Source organism: Manacus vitellinus, unplaced genomic scaffold (genome assembly GCF_001715985.3).
Source record: "Manacus vitellinus isolate BGI_N305 unplaced genomic scaffold, ASM171598v3 scaffold_12_pilon, whole genome shotgun sequence".
Lineage (NCBI taxonomy): Eukaryota > Metazoa > Chordata > Aves > Passeriformes > Pipridae > Manacus > Manacus vitellinus.
Genome location: NW_021938949.1, coordinates 10,144,394 through 10,170,172, shown reverse-complemented (window position 1 = coordinate 10,170,172; position 25,779 = coordinate 10,144,394). Strand labels below are relative to the sequence as shown.

At 38.8% G+C, this 25,779-nt stretch overlaps 1 protein-coding gene across 3 annotated transcripts; it reads left to right on the top strand.

Annotated features, from left to right (window-relative positions):
• The first annotated feature begins 428 nt into the window (after nt 1–428).
• CYTH3 (cytohesin 3) lies at nt 429–25,705 on the top strand. Of its 3 annotated transcripts, XR_001920024.1 has the most exons (13): nt 429–545; nt 1,065–1,129; nt 1,569–1,635; nt 5,660–5,778; nt 9,456–9,536; nt 11,563–11,675; nt 13,066–13,214; nt 13,999–14,110; nt 21,151–21,227; nt 21,310–21,381; nt 21,510–21,664; nt 22,270–23,077; nt 24,075–25,705. XR_001920024.1 is itself a non-coding variant. In XM_018067341.2 (12 exons), the coding sequence occupies exons 1-12, from the start codon at nt 429–431 to the stop codon at nt 22,340–22,342; spliced, it is 1,200 nt and encodes a 399-aa protein (XP_017922830.1). In that variant the 3' UTR covers nt 22,343–25,705. The 3 variants fall into 3 exon arrangements, 2 of the variants coding, with proteins under 2 accessions (XP_017922830.1, XP_029813643.1); XM_018067341.2 differs by having other exon boundaries at nt 22,270–25,705; XM_029957783.1 differs by lacking the exons at nt 429–545; nt 1,065–1,129; nt 1,569–1,635; nt 5,660–5,778; nt 9,456–9,536 and adding an exon at nt 9,553–10,518 and having other exon boundaries at nt 22,270–25,705.
• The last annotated feature ends 74 nt before the right edge of the window (nt 25,706–25,779 follow it).

The following is a 25,779-nucleotide window of genomic DNA, read 5'->3' as shown; positions in this document are numbered from 1 at the left end:
GGATATTCTTTGACTTTTTTCTCTGAAGGACAGTCATGCCTTTTGAGTCATAGTTCATTTACATGAAGAATTTTGGTGTGTTAGTGGTATAATAGGAATTATATCAGACTTGAATTTGACAAATAAACTGTAGAGCCAAATCTTGCCACATTGTATGATAACAAGATTCCTTTCATTGTCTATCTGTCTTTGGAAAGATAGATTCTGTCCATAGTCATTCATTCAATTACCTTACTTAAGACTTTTGTGAAGTAGATTACCAATAAATTAGGTTTGGCTTTCATTTGTGGGTTGGTTTGTTTGGTTTGGTTTGTTTTTTTCCTGATAATGATCCCAACTAAAAAAAAAAAAAAAAGTTCTGATGATTCATGTAAACTTACTTTTTTCAATCAGTTTATTAAATTTTCTGTGATGAGGTATGTTTGCAAATGCTCAAAACCTGTTCATTTTGCTCTGTTCCAGTGCCTGATGACCTCTCCATAGAAGAAAGAGAAGAGCTTTTAAATATTCGTCGCAGGAAAAAAGAACTGATTGATGATATTGAGGTAATTGATTTTTCTGTAGAGAACCTTGGAAGACTGCTTCAGTCCATTAAGTTACAGTACTAGATATGAATTACAGGTTATGGTTTTAAAAGCATATAAATGGCTTAAGCTAAATATTACTAATAGTGACTCGGATTTCTGTGTCATACGTGTGCTTTTACAAACAGTAACTCCTGGGTTGACATATGTACAGATTTGATTTGGGTAACAAACAAACAGCAGATTTGCATCCAGAATAGGAGTGAGAGATCTGGGTAAAGCAGTCTTATACTCTAATTGATAGTGGCAGTTTGGGCTTGGTGCTCTGACATAAGCACACACTGGGAGTTCAGATCCATGTGTTTAACGTGGTTGTGGTAAAATATTTAAATATCCAAGGAAGCCCTAAGATTCATCACTTTTCTTCAGGTAACTAGCCAATGTTAGAAAACAAACCCTAACTGATCATATTATTATGATTGATGATTTCAAAAGGAGTTTTAACGTGAGTTAATGTATTGTCCTTCCTTCTTTTGACAGAGATTAAAATTTGAAATTGCTGAGGTTATGACTGAAATCGATAATCTGACCAGTGTAGAAGAAAGGTGAGTAATACCAACAGCTGGACATGATTAAGACCTTGGAGCAGGTCTTCCAGGAATAGCAAATAAAATTGGCTTTCTCATGCTAAACAAACATTGGATCACCTCTATTTAGTCTGTTATAAAGTCTCTAAAGCCTGACTTTGTCCTATGCAAATGTGTCATTCATTTGGATAGATAATATCTTGGATAAAGTGTAATATTTTAGACTGTCCAGTTGGTCAGGACCTGGTTCTCTGAAGCTGCAATCGTTTGAAGGAATTGAAAATAGTAACATAATTTCCTCTTTCTATAACAAGTGAATGTCTTGTTTTTGTCATAGAAGACAAAATACAAATTCTGTCGTAGCCAAAATACAAATAAAATTGTATCCAGAAGTAGTTGTTTTAGTAAAAGAGCAACTAATAACAGCTTGTTGTTTCTTCTTTCCCTCCATATGTAGCAAAACTACTCAAAGAAATAAGCAAATAGCCATGGGAAGGAAGAAATTCAACATGGACCCTAAGAAGGTAGAGCATTTTTCCCACTTGTCAGGGATCAGTTTTTGCTTGTAATATGATCTGTGACAAATTCATTCATGGTTCTCTTAAGAGACATTTCTGATAATGTGAGTTCTCAGGCCTTATTTGCACATCCTGTAACACACTGAGCAGAGGGTTAAATTGGGAGCAGTCATCGAGTCCTTTGCCGGTCGTGTGCTTTTTACACTTAAGCAAACCTTTTTTGATAATGGAGGTTTACTTATCAACAGTCAAATATACCAGGTAGTGATTGAGCTGGCTTGCTTTGTACCTGATAGAGGTGTTCTCCCTTGATATGTCAAATAGAATTTTTAAAAAATTTTGGTGTTTGTTTATTAGTGAGGCCATACATAATTTTTTTTAATGCTCTCCTGTTTTTTCCCCCAAAACACCTTTACCATGTTTTTTTTAATTTCTTCTCCTTCAGACTATATTTGCATATCTAAACTCTGTTTGTGAAAAAGGCATATGTTAACACCTGTATGTTTGTCTATGTATATACATATGGTTGTGTACCCATCTGACTTGTACAAACCCCTGCAGGCAGGAACTTGGTTACCAGTCTCAAGAAGTCTGTTGTGCATTTAGACAAGAAATAAAGCAGTTCATTTCTCTGGAGTGTTTCTTAAATAATTGTTAATTTTCTGGTAAATTTGGGGACCTGCACATTTTCTTACAGACCCTCCTGATATATTTAAAACAGCTACTTTGACGTATCTAACCTTTACTTTTCACTTCTCATCTTCCTTGCTTTGTTTTATTGTCTTCTTTTGTTTGAGAGTCCATTTTGAATTTGTCTTTTTGGAAATCATTTAACATTTGTTTCTCTGTGTTCTTGACATGTTTTCTTCTCAATGGTATTGAATTCAGTTACATTTTGGTGGCTTTTCTGAAATGTTCCAAGTACAGCGATGGCTTCTGTTCTTCAGGATGTTTTCAGTTTGCCAGAAACTCTCAAGTATTTTATAAAGAGCCCTTTTTAAAGTGCTGGCCATGTCTTTTATTTTTGTTTTCCATTTTGTTGACTGCCTAACTTCTGTTGAGGGCAGAACACCCCCAAATATCCTGCTAGTTTGTTGTCCTCCAGCTCTTTCATGTCCTAGAAGTTTGTGGCAAAGTCACAGGATGATGTCAGATGCTTCCATTCCAGCGTTAACTATTTTCTGTTACTGTTCTCGCTGGCTGAAATTATTTCTATAAATAGATGCTGTGGCCACATTGCTACTGTAACATAATTTAAATGTGGTAAACAGACTCAGAGTAGTAATTTCTTAATAATGTCTGTGGATCAGTGGTGGCCTGCAGGAGCTGGGTCATCGTGTTGTTTGCAGCTGCTACTTTAAGTTAGAGACAAAATATAAGTCCTAATGTTGGGAAAACTCACTCAGGTTCATTGTGAAGAGGATGTTTTTCATTCATAAATGGGAGGGAAGATGGTCTCTGGAGTTAGGAATGCCAAAGAACTGGGGTAATGATACTTGTGCTGAATCCACCGAGTCTTCTTCTTTAAAACCAAGTAACAGAGTTTTAATGTTTTCATATTAGCAGGAACACAGTGAGGTAATTTTCTTTTACCACTTTCTATTTGAAGATCTTTCCGTGTTCTGGTGCATGTGTAGAGTAGTTCTCCCTCTCCCCCCTCTGAAAATAGCTCTGAAAATAGTGTTTAATGCAGTTCCCTGATGTAGTGTCACATACTTTGGGTTTGCTCAGCACGTGTGGGATGGGCTGTAATGGTAAAGTCTAAAACACTTCAAGAATCCCTGTGCAGAGAAATGTGCAGCACTCAAGTCAGTACTGCCTGTGCTGAGCCAGGAAGTGAATTCTCTGTGACAAAGGCTGGGTTTAAAGAGCTGCAAAACCTGTAATTAAGTTACCGTGAAAGCGATGAAATTCAAAGCAGATTTCGTTGCATTGACTTAAATCTATGCAATATTTGTAGTGAATATTGAATATTTCTGTAGCCAGGAGTTTTGTGTGGGGAAGTTAAACTAGTGCAGCTGTCTCTTGTCTCCTGTCAGTCTAGAGAATAAAATTTGCATCAGGACAAAAGATAGTGTAGGAGGTGATGGGGGCTTGGCTGGCCTATTTTGCCATTTATTCCAGACGCTGGAGTTGTTGTCCCAGACAGATTCCTTTTCCTGTCTGTTTGACTTCTGGTTCTTTAGCATCATAAGAATAATTTAAAAAAAAAATTAAATTGATTTTTGCAGTAAGCTAAAGTATCTGCTTCTGTGCACAGAAATTTGTTTTCCATGCTTCTGGTCATGTCCATTATCAGTAACTTGTACAACTTTAAGAAAACTATTCAGGTCAGTCTATTTATACTGAGCGTGAATAATATGGTCCAGGTGTTGGACAAGGGAATCTGCTGTTCCTGATGTTGTTACAGGAAGGGTTTTCTGTTGGTTGACAGAGCTTTTTGGATAACTTGGTATGGGAAAAACCACTCTGTTTTGTAGTCAAATATTGTATAAATATTTAGTTATCAAATAAGCTTTGTAGGGATCATTTTCAAGGGAAGCTCAGCTATTTCTGCTTCAAGGTGAAATAGAGACATTCTTTGCAAAGAAATCATGTCTGTTGTGAAATGACTTATCAAAATATTCAGTTGTCAGAGTAGCAGCCTGGCATTGAAATTTTCAGATGATGATAAAATTGTTTAGAGAGAATTGCATTCCAGACTTTCTAAAGAAAGCTTCAAGCTTTATAACATCACGGTTCGTTTTCTTTGTTAAATTAGGTCAGAAAATTGACTTTTTTTTTTTTTTTCTGTCAGGCAGGTAATCATTTCATTATCAAAAGCTAGAATTAGCCAAACAGAAAGATAATTACTTTTTTGAATGTTACTAGGAGGCCACCTATGCTATGTCAAAAAATAATGGACTTTTTTCAGTTGTAATGAAATAAAAAAGAAATATATTCCACTTGGAGAAACTGAAAAACTGTTGATAATTCTGAAATATTGTGGTAGAACTTATTAGTAATAATTTATTAACCTCTTTTGTACACACTTGGAATCCAAGACATTAAGTAAGGTTCCTTGCAGTTCCCATTTCTACTTTTCACTAGCATGCTGTTAACAGTTTTAAGAAATCAGCAGGAACAGCAACATCTTTGGGGGGGAAAAGAAGTTGGTTCTCTCTTCGTGACCCGCTGAGTGTTGGAACATCATCCCTTCCATCCTTTACAAAATCTTTATATAACTCTTAGTCTCCTTTCTTTGCTGCTTTGCAGAAAGTTCCCTGGGCTTCCCCAGGGCGTGCCAGTTGTAGGGCAGTAATTTCTGGAGGCCCAGGAGCGAGTCCAGGGGCTTTATCAAGTTCCCTCTGAGGGCCAGGGTAAGATTGTCCCCCTGCCTTCCATAGCAGCTCCATGGTAGAAGCTTGGCTGGTTCCCCAGCAGTGTGTGATAGTGTAGCTCAGTCCCTTGTGAATAGTTTAGTCCCAGCACAGGCAGAACCCTCTGATAGTCCCAGTGTCAGCAGAAACTCCTTTAAACCGGTTTTGGTATCTTCAGCTGCCATTTCTATGGCAAGTAGTGGCTTGATGTATTGGGTTGCAGTTTGTAGATTCTAACAGATGCTTTATTTCGTGTCATGGTGGTAATTAAGTTGTTTCCACGTACCTCTTCATTATATGATTTTGCAGATTACGTCTCTGCAGACATTTCTGCAAGGGCCAGCTCACACATTAACTCCAAAGAGCAACATGGAATCGTTATTCAATTAATATTTGATCTTTCTGTTGCTGAGGGATTCAAACTGCCACCTAGTACTTCTAGCCTTAAAAATGTTTCTCATTTTCATCTTTAAACCAGTACTATATACTGCTTATGTAACTGAAAAACATTTGTTTGGCATTTCATTTAAAAACATAAAAATCTGTAGGTTAATGTAATTCTTAATGTGTCTGTGTCAGTACATTATTGCCAAATGTTATGAGTGATATTTACATAAATGCTTGTGGAAGAAAACATAACATTCCTTTTCCTCTGGAATTGTTCTTCCTAGGGAATACAGTTCCTGATAGAAAATGACCTCCTGCAGAACACTGCAGAAGACATTGCACAGTTCCTTTATAAAGGAGAAGGATTAAATAAAACGGTAATTGGAGATTACCTCGGTGAAAGGTAAAAGAGAAATATTGAAACTTTGTTCTTGAGTTTACAAAGCATGTTTACAGGCTTTGGGTAGTTACCTTCCCCTTCACAGGCTGCATGAGAGAGCTACTCAACTACTCTATAAAAGCTACAGCGGGATGTGAAACTGCTGCAGCATTGTGATAGAGTTTTTTTCCTGTTAGATTGTTGTTTTTAAATGGGTACATTGTGGGATGATGCTTAATTAACTGTAATTTATTATTTTGAGAAAACCCTGAAATTTGGCTGTAGTGCAGAATTAACACTGTAAGCTTTTGGAATGTCTGAGAGTTGTATTGCAACGGTTCTGGTGCCTCTTGGTGCTGTGTCCAGAGTAGAGTGATTGACAATCAGTAATAATCAGGCAGTAAAGAAATTACTTATTAAAACAGGTAGTCCCTGAGACAATAGTTGTTATCAGGTTTTAGTGCTGTCATCTTCCTGCACAGAGACTTCCCATGAGTCAGTAGGTGTCTCAAAGGGCATCTGCACCAGATCTTTATCAGTTCTGTTACAATAAACATGCAAGATGTGTATTAATGCAACTATTGCAAAACACAGCCAGGATGCAAATTACTTCCATTGCTGTGCAACCCAGGAATTGATTTTGGAAAAGGCAGCTGAGAGACAAGCAGTGCAGGGTGGCTTGGAGTGTGTGTGTGACGTGCTGGCACATGTTCAGGTGCCAGTGGTGGAGGTTTAGCAGTTGACTCATTTAGGATAAACTCCTGTGGGGATGTGTTGTGGCAGATCCCTTTTGAGACACCCCAGTCTCCTTTACAGCATCAACAGCTTGGTTTGTGCTCAGCAATTTCCTCTTGACATTTAGGTTTAATGGAAGTTTTTACTGTAATACATACCTTTTGAGATCTTCACTAGGGAGTCTCTACAGAATACGTGGACATGTCAGCAATTTTTATACAACAGAATTGTGTTGCTTCTCTTGAATATTTGGGCAATCAGTATTATAAAATCACTGAGATGTTAATGTCCATAATTGCAAAACTATAACATGTATAAAGCAGTCTGTTCTCTTCTGAGAGCTGCACCTTGGGATCATCTTCTGAAACACTTCCAGTTTTTCTAGCCCTATTCCCAGAACCCTGTTCTCATGCAGAAAGGTCTTGCCAGTATGTCCAAGCTCCCTGGAATCATTAATAATATTCATGTGATTTATTTTTCTTTTAAATGGGTGCACATTTAAAATTTAAAAAGTTATTGCTTGTTCTGCTGCTTCCCTGGCAGGGATGGTGGACAGCACTGTGGTCTAAGGTGACAACACAGGGCAACCTGTCTTAATACTGAGGAGGTAGAGAGAGAAATGTGGAATTCAGTCTTATCTTCTGAGTTTTTCAGGACTTACATACTGGCAAATTTAGTGGTCACACTGAATAGCAAATTCAGCCAGGATATTTTGATATGTCTGTGAACTGGAGAATAAGATCTTGGGAGAAATAAAAAAAATTGACACACTACTCCTATTTTGCCACGAGGCAGAAGCAGTCTGTCCATCTTAAGGAGCAATTGAAATCAAAAAGAAATTTTAAAATATCTTCTGCTTTGAAAGGAGCTTTTATTCAATGTATCCAGTCGGTCTACATAAATTGGTTTTTTGTGTGTTTCTTCATTTCTGTGAAGGGTGGAATATTAGCATGGTAATGGGAAAGCAAATGGTATTTCTTTCTATTTTTTTCTCTTCACATATATGAATTAATAAGGGGGTGGCAGTGAAGAGATGACAATCTGATTATCATGAATGTGTATGGAAATTTCAAGGTAGCTGTGTCTGGAGTGGGGAATTGGTTCATCATACTCCGTTGAACTGCAGTATTAATTTCCTAGAATCCTAATAATTTTTATTCATGTTTCTCTGAAAAGAATGTATTAAACCTTTAGGTCCTGGGATAAAATAAATGCCCTGAGATAAAATAAAATGTGACAATTGAGGTGTCTTAAGCTGCTAGTTTTGCCTTTGTGACTCCCTCAGAAACAGGCTATCAAGTGATGTGTGCTGTGTGAGTGGCAGAGCATATTAGAGATGAGCTTTTGCTGAGTTACACACTAAACTTTTTCAAGGCATTTGGAGTCTGAGGACGTTCTCTTTACCACTCCCTCTTGGGGGGCCTATCACGAATTACTTTTGCATTCTAGCTAAATATAGCTGAAGACAAGACCAGGATAGTTAACAGAATGAAATATTTGTATAACATTCTGCCATAAAGAGATATATTTTAAATTACTGACTTTTATAGTCTTATAGCACTCAGCAAAAAAAAAAAAAAAAAAAGGTAAAATGGAATGAGATAACACCTAAAAAATTACAATAAATAAGGGATGAATTACATCCTATAAAAGATTTAAGATTTATCTCTGTGTGGATAAGTCTTCACTTATATTTTTCAGTGGCTTCCTAGACCCTTTGTGTTATTTGGCTCATGTCCTTGGAGGTGTACCCAGCACAAGTATCAAAACCATATAAACCAAATCAATATATTTTGCTTAGTAGCACCCCTGTGGATGCTCTCTTTTGTTACACTGTGATGCCACTTCACTGGAAGGCAGCTGCACAGTTGGATTGTGCATTGCCAAATTTGATGAGAATTGCTTGATTTGCTTGGCAGAGCTGGTGTGCTTTTCTGTAAACAATGTGGGAACATCCCAATGAATGAACAGTTGGCTTTAAGGTATTTAGTGGTGAGTGTTACAGGTTAGTCTGACTATGCAGTTAGTCAGTAATGCAACAGATAATTCTTGGGGGTACACACCTTTCTATTTTCGGGTGGAGGCTGATATGCAACATTCTGTCCTGGTGATGTATTTAAAGCACACCCTGAGGATTGGAAACCTTTATGCTTCTGGCATATGAACTCAGTGATGGTGCAGGCTAAATTCTGTCTGCATCCAAATAGTTTTATGTTCATTATTGTTTAAATGTTACTTTTGCATTTAAACACCTTTTTATCAAGCAAAGCATCATTTGCCTCATGATTTACATAGAAATGTAAAAGATGGGTTGAGAGGAAACTCATTCAAAACCTGTTTTGATTTTAGTAAACTTTCATTGTAACAGTTTTTGAGAATGGAATAAGAATACATACTAAGTAGGTCTTTTCAAAAGCTGTTATTTTTCTTGGACACAATCAGTTGAAGCATTTTTGTTTCTTATATTTGTACATAAATTAAGATACTGCTTTAATATTTTCTGTTCTTAGAGGGAAAAAGGCTGGTTTGTTTTTCATGTGCTTTATGGAAAAAGAAATTAATTTTCCATTGATCATTGTTTAAGAGTTCATGACACAATGAACGAATTCTTTCTGCAAAAGCATTTACCAAATACATTTGTCAGGTATCATCCTATATCAAGGCAGGTGCAGTAATAATAAATGTGAAGCAAAGAGAGCCAGGCCATTTTGGGGTAATTCAAATAAGCAGTTCTGAAATCAGTTTCAGTGCACTGCCTCTCATTGATCTACCAGCAAAAATGGGCAAAATAGTAGTGTTAAATATTAAAATACCTCTCAAATAAATGTGTAGACTATTTCCGAGGACCTTATTTGATCAATATGATTGTCTATTTCCTTGCTTACTCTTGGAAGCAAATAGAGATAACTAACAAGTCTTTTAAGTTCAGAATTGTAATTGTCTTTTTCCTTTTTTGTTTTTCATAGAGATGAATTTAATATTAAAGTTCTTCAGGCTTTTGTTGAACTCCATGAGTTCGCTGATCTCAATCTTGTACAAGCCTTAAGGTGAGTAAATTCTCTCTGGTTTTGACCTGAGCTTCCTTTCATCAAATTGCATGTTCATATGAGTCACTGTGTTGATTTATTGGTCAGAAAGCTGCTCTACAGCTCAGCACAACTGTACTGAGCATTACTGTGCAACTGAGCAGAGATAGCTCTGTTTAACCCTTCCCATGGCTTGTTTGTGGTGGGGGAGAGCCTGATTATTTCAGACAAATACAAACAACTAAAACATAGCTGTAACTCCTTGGTGTTCCTGCCATGGGGACATTTGATGATCTGTTTTAAATCTTAGCACAGAGATAGGTTAAAAAAGAAACAATCTCTTTACTTAAATAATTTTCTTCCTCCTTTCCTTCCACCTCAGCTTGTCACTCTGGGCAGGGAGGGGGAGAAACCCCCTGGCCATAATCAGTGATGATGTTCAACTGCAGAGAGAGAAACTTTGAAACAAGTGCTTTCCTTGTACTTCCCTCAGTTTCCCACTTGTCATGTGAAAGAGAGTGTGATATCTCAGTATGTTTTTTCCCCTTGCTAAATGAACAGTTCACTTGATTTCTCTGGGCTGCTTGAACACAGTGACCTTGTGAGGTCCCTTCTGCTCTCGGTGAAAATCCGTAACAGATCCAGCAAATTAAGTTGACTCGGGCAGTTCTGCCTGTTTTGTTGCCACAAGTGACTCCCTCCTGACACCAGATAAATGGGAATGTCCGTGTGATCCTTGTTTCTGGGGCAGTGCCTTGTGATGTGGAGTCAGAACAGCTTTGCTATGGTTGAGTGATGTGGTGATGATAACTTGAGGTGCCTGAGATTTGAGCCAAGGAAACCTTTTCTGTGGCTGCTGAAGCTTGTCTGGGAGGCTTCGTATTCCTGTGCCTTGTACCCAATTTAACGTTAGGTTTGACTTTATTCTTCCTTAGCAGCTGCTACTATTAAATGTTTGTATTTTGGTAGCTTACAAAATTCGTGGTCTGGAACGTTGCACGAGGTGAGTAAAAGAGTATCTAGAGCTGACAAACTAAAGATGGCCTGTGACACTTTAATACAATGTCCTAAAATGAAAACTGATGAAGACAGGAATAAATTGTTATTATATTGGCATCCAGTGTACAGGGAATAGCAAGGACTTGTTTTGCATGGCAGAGCATGTAACTTTGCTGGTTTAGATCCTGGTTTAATTCAGATAATTCTTTTGCAAAGAAATAAAAGAATAAATGATGAAATTCATTGGAACTTCTCAGTACCACAATGTGCCAAAAGCAAATTTGTGAAGACTTCTGTCCTGTATGCATTCCAGTGTACTTACATATAGAAACAGTAAACCACAAAAGTAAACTCTGTATTCCAGTTCACGATGCTAAAACAGCAGCACAGATCTGCTGCATATATTACAAAATTACTGAAATCTTAACATAAGTCATTCTTTTTAAGACCTAGGTCTGAGTCTTGTAGGGTGAGCTTAATGTAGACAGGCAGCATCTCTCTAAGCACTGGGGTTTTCTTGCTGTTGTTACTGTTTTTAAAATGGTTTTGATGAGTTTCAGTAAAGATGTTAAGTCTTTTTGTATTCCTTGTTTCTCTCCCCTACCAGAAATATTTTGTGTGATATGTCTTTTTACATTGTAAGTAAAGTCTAGCTGACTGTTCATTGCTTTTTGTAGCCAGGAAACCCAGGGAGGATTGAACTCATTTTTTTTTTCCCCCCATAGCATTCTCATGGCAAAAATGGGATGCATACAGAAAATTGTTTACCAGTCTGGAAAAAAGAGGGAGCCTCAGAATATGAACTGCCATATTATCTTGCCTGATAGCATGCAGTGTTGCTGGCTGAATTTCTGGGCTAGCCATCTGTGCATGTTGCTTTATAATAGCTCCTGACTTGTGTGTTGAGAGATTGAGAACATATTTCTAGGACATTCGATATAGACAGTGCTGATTTTTTTTTGTTGTTGTTGTTTGTTTCGGATTGTTAGTAATATATGCTTAATATATAAATACTGGAATGTGTAACAACTATTCTTCCCTTCTGTAGGCAGTTTCTGTGGAGCTTCAGACTCCCAGGAGAGGCTCAAAAAATTGATCGTATGATGGAAGCTTTTGCTTCACGTTATTGCCTTTGTAACCCAGGAGTCTTCCAGTCTACAGGTTAGTCACAGGAGACAGCAGGGGTTCTTAAGTACATATATGATCCAAATATAAATTAATATATATGTTCTTGTACAGCTGATGCAAGGAGACAATGGCCAGTTTGGAAATTCAGGTTAAAATAGTATGTGAAATGAGAAATTTCTGAGAACTGAGAAAATGTGACTGTCCAATCCATGCAATGCAAGCTTATGGTTAGAATGCATTTCCATTTATAAAACTTCAGCATTAATATAAATCTAAGTCAGTTAAAGTATAAAGCACACTTCAGAAATGTCACCAAAGATTTTGTCAAAGGATTGGAAAAGAAAGATTCTCAGTCAGGGGTTTAAGGGCAGAAGAGACCAATAGGTTGGGTGATCTCATGTGTCAGTTATGAGGACTTTATACCTCACTATCTCTGTATCAAGTCCACCTATATGTGACTATAGTGTATTATCTGGAAAGTCATCCATTCTCTTTAGCAGTCTGCTCAGCAATAACTGATCTCAGTTAGAAATGCACCTCAGTTTCCCACTGAGTTATTTGGTTTGGGATTACTCAGATCATAAAAGCTACTATGACTTTGTGATATTGCCCAGAATGCTGGGGATTGTTGGTCTGTTTGGTTATAGGCACACACAGTTTGCTGTTTATCACTTAATTTGAGGAACAGATAGGCTAGGACTGAGCAGGTCTGCAACAGCTAGAGAGGAAAATACTGAAAACAAAATGCTGAAGATGCATGAATATTTTTCCTCTATGTAGCAGAGAGGTTTCCATTCTTTTTCTTACACAGAACCTTGTACTTGAACTCTGGGAGAACTTACTATAATCATAACCATGTCAAGAGGCACAATAAGATTTCCTTTGTCATCTTCTGATATTATCCAGTAGTACTGGCTACCTCCTCTATGCCAAGGAATTGAGTCAGTGTCATTTTCAGTCTTTCTAAATGCAATTCAAAATATTATTTTGAAGAGACAGTTCTTTCTCTTTGGAGAAAGCTTTGGAAATACTTTGAGTAGGAGGAGGCTGATTGACCAAGTTAATTATAGGATCTACCACATGATCTAGGCAGTCTGTGTGCAGAGAACATTTTGCCCAACAACACTTCAGTGCTTTAAGTGAAATGCTAACTTAGGGTGATAGCAATGATTTCATAGAGTTATTTTTTTGTTTTGATTCTCATACTGTTTTTCTCATACTGGCTTTTAATTTAAAATGCAACATTTTTCTTCTTAGGCTTACTTCAACAGTTTAAAGAAAGATTTGAGACTTTTATATACAGTGCTCAGGATTTTTTGACTACCTGTTTCTCTTTCTTTATCAGTGAGGGTGAGCTGTATATTAATGTTACAGGTTGGTGCCACAACACCCAGACAAACCATTTTTGCCCCTCTGATTTCAGATACGTGCTACGTGCTCTCATTTGCCATCATCATGTTAAACACCAGCCTGCACAACCACAACGTGCGGGATAAACCAACCGTGGAGAGGTTTATCTCCATGAACCGGGGAATTAACGAAGGTGGAGACCTCCCAGAGGAATTGCTACGGGTAAGACAAGGCATGGCTGCTGTTTTCAATAGCAGGCTTAAAAGTGTGTGCAGCAGTTCTCAGGCAGATTTGTCATGGGAAGGGAGAGGAACATTTTCTAGCTTGCATAACCACTTGAGTAGCTGAAAGAAGCTTTTTGTGATATTCACTGCTTTGAACGAGCTGCTTTGAGCTCGTTCTCCCTATATTCAACCTTTTGTTGGGGAGAGGAGATTTCAGAGAAAACACTCTCTAGTTTGCTGATGGCAAAATTCCCATGGAATTGGCTTCTTATGAAAAAAAAGTAGTATTTCTGGATAAGTCAGAGAAAACTGGAAAAAATAGTAAAAATAATTGGTTATTGCCTCTCATTTCTTTCCATGTGTCTTGTGGAGCTCCCTCCTGTCCCTTGGGATATGAGTGAAAACATGTATTGTAAGACAGTGTGATGGCCCACACCATTTCCTGAAAACCCAGACTCATTTGGCAAAACTTGTTCTAAATAAGACCTGATGCTGAAACCTTTGAAATGCTGAATGCTGAAATTAAATTGAAATGTCTTTGCTGGGAGTGCTTATGAAATTGGTACTAAAAAGAGAGGCTTGTTTACAGATGAAATGGTTTAAAATCAAACTTGATGGAAGTCGTAAAGACTGGGGAGGGAGGGTCCAGTATTTGATGGACAGTATTTCCTATGCTTTTAATACAAACAGTGTGAGAAGCAGTAAGATATCCTGGTTGCATTTTCTGTTTAGACATTTATTAATGAGGTCTTTTTCCTTTCTTTTTTTTTTTATTCTTCTAGAATTTATACGAAAGTATTAAGAATGAGCCGTTTAAAATTCCAGAGGATGATGGAAATGACCTAACACACACTTTTTTTAATCCAGATAGAGAAGGTTGGCTGCTGAAATTAGGTTAGTCACAAGGGCAGTTGTGCTGCTGGGTGTTTGTTCATTGTTAGCATGTTTGCTGCTTCCGTGTCTATCTGCTTTCTTGGGAAGGTAACAGGATTAACTTTGCATTTAAAAATGGATGAACCAAAATAAGTAGCTCCTTTACATCTGAAGGCTGTTACTTCTTATTTTGTGTACCCAAATTAGCAATCTTGTTTCAGACTTTGGAGTTTTATTTCTGAGATACGAGAAATAAAAACTCGGCTACAAAAAGGAAACGCCACATGGTATTTACCACATGCTGTGACTGATAAATAACAACTAAGTCTCCATAAGGTCATTTCAGAAAACTGAGTGATACTTCAACTCAGTTTTCTGTGTACAAAAAAAGGATTTCTCCTCAAATGGTTATTTTTGTATGTCTTTATTTTTCCATATTATTTGTGAGTTTCTCTTGGTTTGGTTTTGGCTATGATTTTTTAATGAGTGGTTTAAATGTGCCTTCTTGTTTTCCTTATGGCCTATGACCTATCACCTTTCTGTTCTGTGACTGGCTGTCTCTGCTTATTCTGCATTAGGAGGTACGTATCTGATGCTTTCCAGTCCCCTCTTCTTCAGTTGCTCATTCTTTTATTTTCTTCCTCCTGCCTCCTGGGTTTTTTTCGTTTCTTTTTTTTTTTTCTTTTTTTAATCAGGTTTGTTGTAGCATTTTGCTTTTTCACTCAGTGTCACTAACAGTGTCATCAGTGGTGCTCTGGGAGACTGGCATGTCAGTGTCTAACTCACATGCGAGTGTGTTCTGCAGAGGAAAAAAGTGTTTACATGTAAAGCAGAGAAATAAGGATGACTTCAGCATACTTTCCTTACTCATGGAAGAACACAACAAGGACAGAATAATCTCTACTGAGAGTAAACAAGTCTTACTCTGTCATGAAGTTTCAGAGTGATTTTGTTGCTTGTTTATCGATGATACTATTGAAAGATGGATTACATCTGAACTATGTATTTATAAAAACTGTTCTTTTTCCTGTTTATTTTCCTCTCTAAATAACACTAGCTTACTGAGCAGAGTCTTAAATGAGCTTCACATTTAGAGTTGTGGAAACCTCTGATAGTTCAGTCTCCTGGCACTGCAAGATGCCCTTGTTTACAGACTCCTAAAGTTGATGCAATTCAGTTTTTTACTTGGCCATGGGGAATTTTTTTCCTATATAAAGGAGGCTGACATTTAAACACCAGTACACACTCAACAGAGCCAGTTGTTGGCCACTTCAATGTATTAAGTGCTTGTTAAAGTGGAGGAAACTTTGCACTTGGAGAAGGTGACTGATGTGTGCACATGGGGAGGATGGGGAAGGTAAAGCCTGGATCGAGCCTTGGGCCTGCTCTGCTGATTGCACCTGGAAATTAGTGGTCATGGTTGTGCTGGAAGGAAATGGATGTGAGAAGGAAGCATTTGGAATTCATTCACATGCTCTCCAATGTCGTATTTTGACCTCTGTGCTACAGATGCTGTGGAGCATTTTGTCTTCCTAACTACAGAAGAGCAAAGCTCTGGCTTTTTGATGTGCATTGGCTCTGCTGGCACAGTTTCAAACATGACTTTGCAGCTTTTCTTCATTTTATAGTATGAGTTGATAGCTTTTCAAGCTGATGGAGATAGAATGTGCTTCCTGGAGAAGAGTTTGGGTGTAAGCCCATGCTGGGCCTATTTCTGTTCCCAGTGCTCTCTCACATACCTACACACCTACTGAGAGTGCCATCAAATGTGAGCGTGTGCAGAGCAGTGACAACATTCCTCATGGAAGAAACTGTCAATAAAAGACATAAAAGAGATCTAATAAAAAACAGAGGAACAAAGAAATTGAGGAAATAATGACTGAAGACAAGTGGGAGCTGCCAGGTGCTCCTGCACATTCTGGCTCTGGTGCAAGGTCAATAAACCAGAGGTCAGTACTGAACAGCCTGCCTGAGTTTTCAGTATGTGCAAGGTAGATGAGAGCCAGTGCACAGAAAACCCAGTAGTAAAAGGGTGTGTGAAACAGGAGGGTGTTACACATAGCACTCCCACAGGGTGAGGGTTATTTGAATAAAGAAATGAAATGTGTCCAGAAGCCTCTGGTGAATCAGCCTGGAAATGCCTGGAGCTGTGCTTCCGTGAAAGACTGCATTTTTTTCAGCAGACACAGACTGGTACAGACAAATACACTGCTAGTTTAGATGCAATGACCAGAAATAAACCTGGCAGGTTGTATTTTTTTTTTCCTCCTTTCTTTCTTTCTTCTCCCTTGAGTTTCCTATTTGCCAGGAGTCTTAAACTGTATGTTGAGCGTGCTGTCTCAGTCCACAGTGTTTGCATTTTTACAGTCCTTTCTGTTGGGAAACATTTCTTGTGAAATGGGTAGAGTTTCCTTCAGTTCTGGAAGATTCTGATAGTAAAAGTGTCAGTATTGTTGAAATGCTAAGGAGACTACTCCTGTATGAGAGCTTAAGTGCTCAGTTGTGATAATACATAAAAGTTGAAATAGAAAGTTTTATGTAAAACTATAAACATGACTAAGACTACTTGCAGACCCTGAGTATATCAAGACAGTATTTTGTATCTGGTATTTCTTACAGTCAGCTCTTCCAATTTATCTATTTGTGCCCCTTTTTTTAGTATTCCATCTCTCACTGTATTGATTTTCCTCTGGGCAGAGGGTGGATACATTGTAAAATTCATGTGTCCAGAAGACCACCCTGGCCCTCAAGCCTGGCACTGGGCTTTAGGAAGCTGGGAAGGTGTGGAATGCTTTTGGAGAGTTTGCTGCTCTGGATTGTTCAGAGGTGACCCTGTAAGTCTGAGTGCCAAACCTGGCAGCCAGACAGCAATTCTGGTTTTATCTATCTGGACTTAGCTGGTGCCTTTATATAGATGTCTTTATCTTGGTAGACCTAAATTATCATCCAGTTCTGCATGGTTTGCAGCCTGGTGTAATGAAAATGAACACTGCAAGTCAAAAGCTGAAAGCTGCTGAGTGCTAGTGAGTCCTCACTTGGAGCAGTGTGAGACATCACGAGATTTCAGATTTTTCTACGTCGTAATTATGAGTGGTGTTAGTACCATGAAATTTTCTGCCATCCACTCTAGGGTATTTTGAAATTCTCCCTTGCCTAAAGCAGCTTCTGTGGGCAAATTGCTCAGCTTGGGTAATATTTTCTTCTAGTTGAAAGGAAACTGTGACATTATTCCCCCAAACTGGAGAGGAAATTCTTCGAGCCAGACGCACGAGTGTGTTAATTTTTTCTGCCAGTCAGGAGCTTACAGAGTGCTTGGAGGTTGTCCAAAAGCTGCACATCCGGGCCTGTCCCGCCAGTGGTGCTTATTCCAGCACATCTGTCCTTGGGAGGATGTTGTTTCTCTTCCCTAATCTGGGGAGGGAGAACAGTGGTGGCTGATCAGGAAACTGGTGCCTTCCGGTACCTGCCTGGCCCTCGTGGAGCCCAGTGCCCTCCCTGGCTGAGACAGACAGTGTTGGCAAGGGAAACTTTAAAAGAAACCCCAGCTTCAATCCAGTCATCTGCATAACTGTGCAGTTGCTGAGTCTCTTCTGCCTGGTGGTATCTAAGTGAACTGAGAAGAAAAAAAACACATTCTTGTGTGTGCATCTCTCTCCTTCCCCTCTACAGCTTTTGTATAAATGAGCTGAAGGTCTGGGTAGGATTTTCTAACTTTAGATACATTGATGCCTTAAGCCTTAAGGTGTTTTTTACTTTGGGGATTTGTGTTTCCTAAGTCATTGCCAGTTGTTTTTCCCTTGTTTGTTTAGTTTGTACTTTGCCCATAATCCTATGTTGAGTTACAAAGGTGAAGAGGGTTTCTGTTCCTCTTTTCTGTACATTTTGCTGTGTGGCCTTTTGTTGTAGTTTCCTTAGATTTCCACCTTTAAGACACCGTGCTTCTATAGTTTCTTATTTGAGCTGTCTGTGCATTTTTGTTAATCAGCTGGATCTTTCAGAAGTATGTCACTTATCTCTCCGTTTCTGTAAATGTTTATGGATTCATCCTCTGGTTTTCTTGATCCTCTTCTGCTAACTTAATTCCTTCCAGTTTTAATCTCTGAAAGGCTGGCAGCTGGAGTCAGAGATGAAGTATATTACTAACCCCTTTGTTGTTGTTTTGTGAGCCTACAGCAATCCTGGCCAAGGAAAAGAATGTTTTGTTATCACGAGTTCTTTCCCATTAATCTCGTGTGCAGTGTTTACGGGCCATAGCGCCTCATCAACCAGCTGCTTGGGATGCAGCCCATTGTAAAGGCACATTAAATGTGTGTTATATGGTGACCTCTGCAAATTTGATTAGTACAGATTAGATTTTGAGCTTTATTAGAGTTTCTGTGCTGTTGACAGCTGCAACTAAGTAATGGGGTGGGGAGACAGAGACTGACATGTGAGAGTAGTTCCTTATCCTGCAAAAAAATCCTGCCTTACTGCTTGCTTTTTTTTTTCTAGAAGAGTAACTCATAGCTTGGTGGAGCAGGGACTTGGGGTCTGTTTCCATGACTCACTTGAGTGCTGTAACCCTGTGAGCTACTGGCTGGTTTAGGGAGAAGGGAGCAGTAAGAGGGATGTTGTTGGAAATATTTAATCTTCTTTCTGGCTTCGACATCAATACTATCCTGGAGCCGGGAAATGTTTCCTGACAAAAGCTTCATGCTGCAGTTTTGATGATTACAGAAGGTTTCAGGTTTGAGAAATCTGGCTTTTCCAGAGAGAGGGGATGTTGTCAGGAAAAATTTCAGTGAGCTCACTGAACCACGGTAGTAAAACTGTGGTTTGCTGTTTGGCACTTCATATTGTTCTGGGAGGTGTTTTAGGTCCATTACTTCTGCCTTAAATTATAAGCAGGCCTTCTTTTAAATACATGGTTATTACCTGATTTTTTTTTTTATTGTGTTCTGACATGATATCGTGGTTTATGAGAAACACCTTTGCTCAGTTTAAGCTGCTCTATGACAGTAACGTGTTTCCCTCTTCATTTCATCCTCTCTTGTCCTGAATTGTTTCTCTGCTAGACCTGGGCAAGCCAGGACCTCTGATAGCTGATGTTACCTGTTAGCCTGAAAAACGTGGTGATGTTTTAGGGCCATACAAATGTTAAGTGGTGTTAACCTGTTAACCTTAGAGAGCAGAACGTGACTTAAAGTCATGGCAGTTAATATTGGGTTATATGAAAACATGTCATGTTGTGGTGATCACAAGGAGTGCCCTGGCAGTCGCCTTGACTTGGCAGCTGCTTATTCATTGATCTGGAAGTGAGTCAAGCTCAAGTTCGTCATTCCAAACCCGAATACTTCCTGATACTTGACCCAGCTCTCGGTCAAGGTGATGGGAATTTTTCTAGTGACTTACGTGCCAGTTTGAATGTGTCTGCAGTGCTTTATTTAAGGATCTGTCACAGGGGTTGTACTAAAATGCCACCAGTTCTTCCCTCACTGTCTCCAGTTCACTCAACCATTCATTGTGTCACGGCTTCTGCATCTTGCACTATTTTGCCTTCTCTTATTTCACCACACCTGCTTGCAGATTAAATTTTTCTTAAGATACGTGTGCATCTAGTGGAAACATGAAGTTTATTGAGTACATTGAATGTTGCAGTGTGTTAGCACTGGTTTTTCTGTAGGTTGTGAAACCAAGCAAAAGGAAGATACAACGTGCAACACACTTGGTCTGCAATGCAAATATGCACTAGATTGGTATCCAGAAATGTCATGGCATTGCTAGAATTGTTCTTTAATTTAATATGATTTGGATTTCCATATTAAACAAAACCCCAGCTATTTCAAGTAGAACAAAATGATTAAAAAATTATGCTCATGTCCTAAATTGGGTGATATGACTTGGATTAAACTGGGTGTCTTGTGTGTAGTGATGGTGCTCTTTTATGCACGGGTGTTCAGTAGCAAGATCAACTATTTTGAAATGTTGAGTTAATGAGATGAAACCCTTGCTGAATGGATGATGCACAGGTGGTGACATAATCCTGAAGTCAGATAACTATGGTGGATCTAAGCCTGTATACTAATAACATGTGATTGCTTTATCTACAGTTCTTTCCTGGAAATGAGTTTTAAAATAACGTAGTAGTGAGAAACTAAACATCTTCTGAAGCAGCCAATGGCAGAAAAACTGAAAGGGCCAAAACAATAATGTGTTTCTAGAAAGGAACTGTTCCCTACAGCATGTCATTAACAGGTGTAAGGAAGAACTCTGTGGTTGCCATTGTCTAAACTGTTAATGCAGGAAAAATTGGCATTTTTGGAGCAGTAACCATTTCTCCTGTCGGGTGTACTCAATGATATATTAACCCATAAAGAGAATAAGTTTTTAAAATTCTGAAAAATGACTAAAAATGGTATGTCTTGGCTTAGGATTTGCTCCTTATTGATGACTCATCATCTTTGTTCTGTAAGTGATATTTATAATCATCTCACGCACTCGATGTCAAATCTGAAAGTAGAGATAAGTTCTTAATCATGTGCTCGCTCACGAGTGGATTGACAGGAAGGTGATAAAATGCTCTTAATTTTATTGATGGGACTATTTCCTTGTCCAGGACAAGCTGTGGAGGGGTTGATCCTGTTGCTGGGCCCCTGTTGCTGGTTATCCATGTTTATCCATGCAGTTCCACTGCCAGTGTGAGCGAGTGGCTGTGGGTGTTAAAGCAGTCTGGGGTTGGCCTCCCTCAGCCTCCCCTGGCCCTGGCAGCACTGGCTGTGCCCAGGACTGTGTGTGTTAATGTTCTTGGGGCAATAAACCCCCGTGGAGGCCTGGACAGAGGGAGCAGGGCTGGCCCTGTGCTGTTGTGCTTGGCTGCTCAGCACCACCATAGTTAGTGCTGCCTCAGGACAAGAGCTGCAGTAACGTGTTCTGTAACCTCACCCATCTGTGCCTGATCCATTTACCATTAAGGAATTAAACCATATTTTGAAAAAAACAAGCAAAATTAAATTATTTCCTTACCTGTTGTTGAAGCCTTGACAGCAGCACACGTTTAATTCCAGCCTACCTTTTGATTGTAGGGGGAAGAGTAAAAACATGGAAACGGAGATGGTTTATTCTGACTGATAATTGCCTGTATTACTTTGAATACACAACAGTGAGTATAAAGCATGGTGCATTTCATTTGTAATCAGGATATTTAAGTGGCTAATAATGTGATGTTTTCCTAACTTTTTTAGGACAAAGAACCTAGAGGAATTATTCCATTAGAAAATCTTAGCATAAGAGAAGTTGAAGACCCTAGAAAACCAGTAAGATAGTTTCATTTTTTTTTTTAATGAAGAAAAGTAAACCAGAGCTTAATTGTACTGTTAAATGAATATATTTGTCAGGGTTTTTTTGGTGTTTTAAAATTTATTTCTTGATTTCTACTCTCCAGAACTGCTTTGAGCTCTATAACCCCAGTCATAAAGGTCAAGTAATTAAAGCCTGTAAAACTGAAGCTGATGGCAGAGTGGTGGAAGGCAACCACGTAGTGTACAGAATATCTGCTCCCACCCCAGAAGAAAAGGAAGAGTGGATTAAATCTATCAAGTGAGTTTAAAGTCTTAAATGTCTTTCAGAACTCTTTTCAGAGTTTGGTACTAACAGAATTTGTTCTACCTGGTTTGAAGAACTCTGATGTTGCAGTGTCCTCTGGGATTAATGACGAGCTCCGTGGGGTTGATGGATCAAGATGCAGCTCTCCTGTTACTGTCTGGTCCTAAGGAAATAGTGCTATTAACTCAAATGAGGAAAATGCAGATTTATTTTTTTAAGCAGATGTAAAACCTTGTGTGAATTGCCTTTAAACCTAATTTTGTTGGATTCTTACTTTACCTAATAATTATCTTTGGTGACATGTATCTTAAGTGTGTTCACAGGCAGCTTTAAACTGTCACAGCTTGACTTTCTCTTGGAAAGTTTATAAACAGACCCACACTTAAAGAAATAAATAATAGTCAAGATGAAGGTATGAACTCTTAAAAAATCTGAATAGCATCTTTTGCTGAAGAAGTATTTGTGGTGCTTAGAAGTCAACCATCTGTTATCTTATTAAGAATGTGGACTCATCCATAGGGAAGAGACAACAAAATAGTTTCAGTTTTCAAAACCAGGTACTTGTTAACCAAACTGATGATTCCTTTTTCTCCTTCCAGAGCAAGTATCAGCAGGGACCCCTTTTATGATATGCTGGCAACAAGGAAACGAAGGATTGCAAACAAGAAATAGAACACAATCAGTGACTTGTAGACCTGCATCAACCTATAAATGAGCGTACAGTGGAGTCATAATGTAAAAATTGGACAAACTAAATGAAGACAATAACTGTAAATTTTATATATATACACTTTACTATGGCATAAAAACTTGGCAAGACCTTTCAGGGTAAATAGTTACTGGCAAATAATTTGAAGGAAGCTTCAAATCCTAGAGAATTCAACTGAAAACATGGAAGCCTTGTTTTCATTTGTATTAGTTACAAGTTCATTTTACTTGGGTTGGGAGGGGTGGAGTTCAGGGCTGACAGTTAAATGTCCTTCACTTGTCATTTGAGCACATTTCCCATAAAAGGAGGAGTGACTTTTAAGACTTTCATCTCTCACTAAAGTGCAGCACCAGCAGTGGAGCACGGCATGATCTGGCACTTCCTTTTGCTGTGAGCAGAACCCCCCCATCTCCATGTGAGTTCCCAAGTCGTGTGTGTTTCCCAGGGACAGCTGAGTGCAGCTTTCAGTCAGGATTTCTCTCCTGCCTTTGTGGAAACAGCTTTTCTTCAGAAGTGCAACTAAGCAGACTGGCAGCTGTGTGGGTACCTCGTGGTGCCAGAGGGTTTGGTTGATGTGCACTGAGATACAGGCAGGTCCCAGCAGCAAAGCTTTGAGCCTGTAGACATGACACGAAGTACAGACGTGCTCTGATATTTGCCAGTTGGCTAAAACTCATTCCTGTCTGCTCATACTCACAGTAAGTACTTAAGGTTTAATGACTGGTTTAATCTGCTGTTTATATAGTAACATCCTTCTTATGTTTTAGATACGTTGTAGTTTAATTAACACTAAGTTAGTATTAAAGGAATGACAGGGCTTGAGTGAGCTTAGGCTTTGCATGTGAAAACACCCCCAAATAATTTCACATGCATTTCCCGTTTTTCAAGGGAAAAACCAAAAAGGTGAGATCTTTCTGTAGGATGCAGCCCTGGAGAGTTAAGCAAGCAGGAGTTATTCCTTTGCTTGATAACAAACTTTGGACATACAGAGAAGTTCAGTACTTTCCTTGCATTCTTTGAGGCAGTTTTTCAGGTCTGTGCTTCGGCAGTTGATATTTTAAAAAATGAAGAGACATCCTTATTTTTACTTAAAAAATAAGTGGATTACCTAGTGCAGGTGGACTCCCCCACAAGCACATGCCTCTCTGTTGGTTTTGTAATTTGTGGCAGATCCTTGTGGTCCTGCTGATGGGTCTTTCAGGAACATGTCAACTGCTACAGCAGATTTTACTCCAGTGTTTTCTATTGATGGCACACACACTGTTCTTAAGGGTAAAGCCCCTGATTCCACAACGGAGGCAAAAAGTGGCTTTTTTGACCCTTCTGCTTCTCTTGGTACTCCATTTTTCCCAAACTTGTTGAACCTGAGCCGTGCCTGCCATGCCAGTGAATGCTTTGGAGACCCAAAATGTCGAAGCAGTTTTGCTTGTTGGAGTTACAGGAGCATCCCTGGATCTGTTGTAGGGAAATGTGCTGCACATTTTGCTGTGGCAAACCCACAGACTCACTGAGTTGATCCGTGTCAAATCTCCTTTGAACTGCAAGGGAGAGTTGTTTCATTGTTCTGTCTTACTAATTTGCCTTGTTTTGCATGGGTTGCCAGCCTGTGAGTGTTTTGCTTTATTGCATGTTTGCAAAAGAGGCTGAGAGGAAAAGAACAAAGTAAACTTTCCTACACCTTCGATTTTTCCCCAGAGTGTGTGGAATTGCCTGGGTGAATGTTCAAATCCGAGTGCTTCCAAGGGAGTAAAACTCAACCAAAGGAGGTAGAATCCTTGAATAAGTGTCAGTGTGGGGATATATTTGCTTAATGGAACACATTTTAAACTCTTTATAGAAATTATGTGTCTTGTGTTTGCGGAGCAGCACAATGACAGGAGCTGCTGCCAACACTTGTTTTGAGTCTTCCACTCTGCAATGACACGATTTGTTTTCAAGCACTGCTTCCATCAGTCTTAGCTTTGGACAAGTAGATTTGTAATGCAAATAGTGACAAGCCAATCGTGGTACTTAGTAAGCATAAAGGTGAGAGGCAGCAAATAAAGTATTTCTGGAGAAACGTGAGATTCCAAAAGCATGAATAAGCCATTGAAGCACTTTTGTATCAATTCTTGTCTTCTGAAATGTCACCTTTGAGCAAATCTATGTATTTAACCAGGTGAGGATGTCTGCCTTTGAGCATGAAGGAAATGCCTTGAGAGTTCATTTGCTATATTTAGTTTTGAAGTTCTTATATCCTGCAGAAGTAATTATTTAGAGTAACATGTAACTGAGGATATTATAGCAGGAAATACATTATTTCTTAGCACTGAAATGCAACATCTTAAACAGCTACTTGTGGTGCTCAATGTATCTATTTAATTTACCAAAGCTAATGGAACAGCCTTCTCGTGTGTGTTAATATTTGATTTCAAATGTTCCTTGTAACAGTATTAACAGGGAGTGAAACTGGCCCAAAATTTCCACAGGCCACGAGGCCAGTAAAACAAAGTGGCTTGTGAAAATTTTGGCCATATCAGGTACTATCCACGAGGGTGAAGAAAAATCTCTCAACCTTTCCCTTTTTTTATTGGGCCTCAAGTCCAGGGGTGGCTACTACGAGTGGCTGCTCGGTGGCCTAAAGCAGGATCTGTTACAGTTTGGCCATGCTGAGGAACAGTCCTTTGGGGACAACAGGTTCTCCCTTCCTGTTGCACTGAAACTTGGATAATTGGGTTTTGATGTTGCAGGGGCAGCAAGAGCCAGGGCTGCTCCTGCCACGTGCTCAGTGTGTGACCCACTGGGCACTGCCAGGGCAACTGGGAGAGAACTGTACAGAAAACTTAAGCTCAGCTGGACTGACTTAAATTTTACAATATTCTGACAAAATAAGCTCAGCATCACTTAACATTTTGAACTGTTTTAAACTGGTACAAAACTGAACCTTTGTAAACTGAGCAGCATTTATAATGCTTCATATATAAAAAAACAATGCATATTTTTAAGATTTATTACATATCTATGTAGATATGCTTGCTGGAAAAGCTAGGTCTGTTGTAGACCAAATGCTACAAATTAAGACTTGTGGCTTACCAGTTTCATTTCTATATTTTTTTGGAAAATGTTTCTAGCTAGAGTTTAAATATAAAATGTAAATACTGTACAGTTATGTATTGATATAAGTATTACTTGGTGTACACAAGTGATTTGCATGACAAATACTCTGTATCACTGTTAAAAATGTGATGTTCTTATGTAAAGCCACTGCAATATTAATGTTTTCATTTATCATTAAGATCTGTTGCTTAAATCTGTCAGTTTTCTCAAAAATAAAGTGTGAAACTGTACAGTTGTGTATCTGCTCATTTACCAGGAATGCTTGGGAGGCAATTGCTGAGTTCTTCTTTAGAGAGTAAGGTTT

What these genes read in the sequence shown, in the direction of transcription:
- CYTH3 (XM_018067341.2), top strand. Translation starts at nt 429, where the DNA reads ATGCTCAAAACCTGTTCATTTTGCTCTGTTCCAGTGCCTGATGACCTC. An exon ending in AGGAGTCTTCCAGTCTACAG is followed by an intron (nt 11,676 to 13,065) that starts GTTAGTCACAGG and finishes CTCTGATTTCAG; the next exon opens with ATACGTGCTACGTGCTCTCA. An exon ending in GAGTGGATTAAATCTATCAA is followed by an intron (nt 21,665 to 22,269) that starts GTGAGTTTAAAG and finishes TTCTCCTTCCAG; the next exon opens with AGCAAGTATCAGCAGGGACC.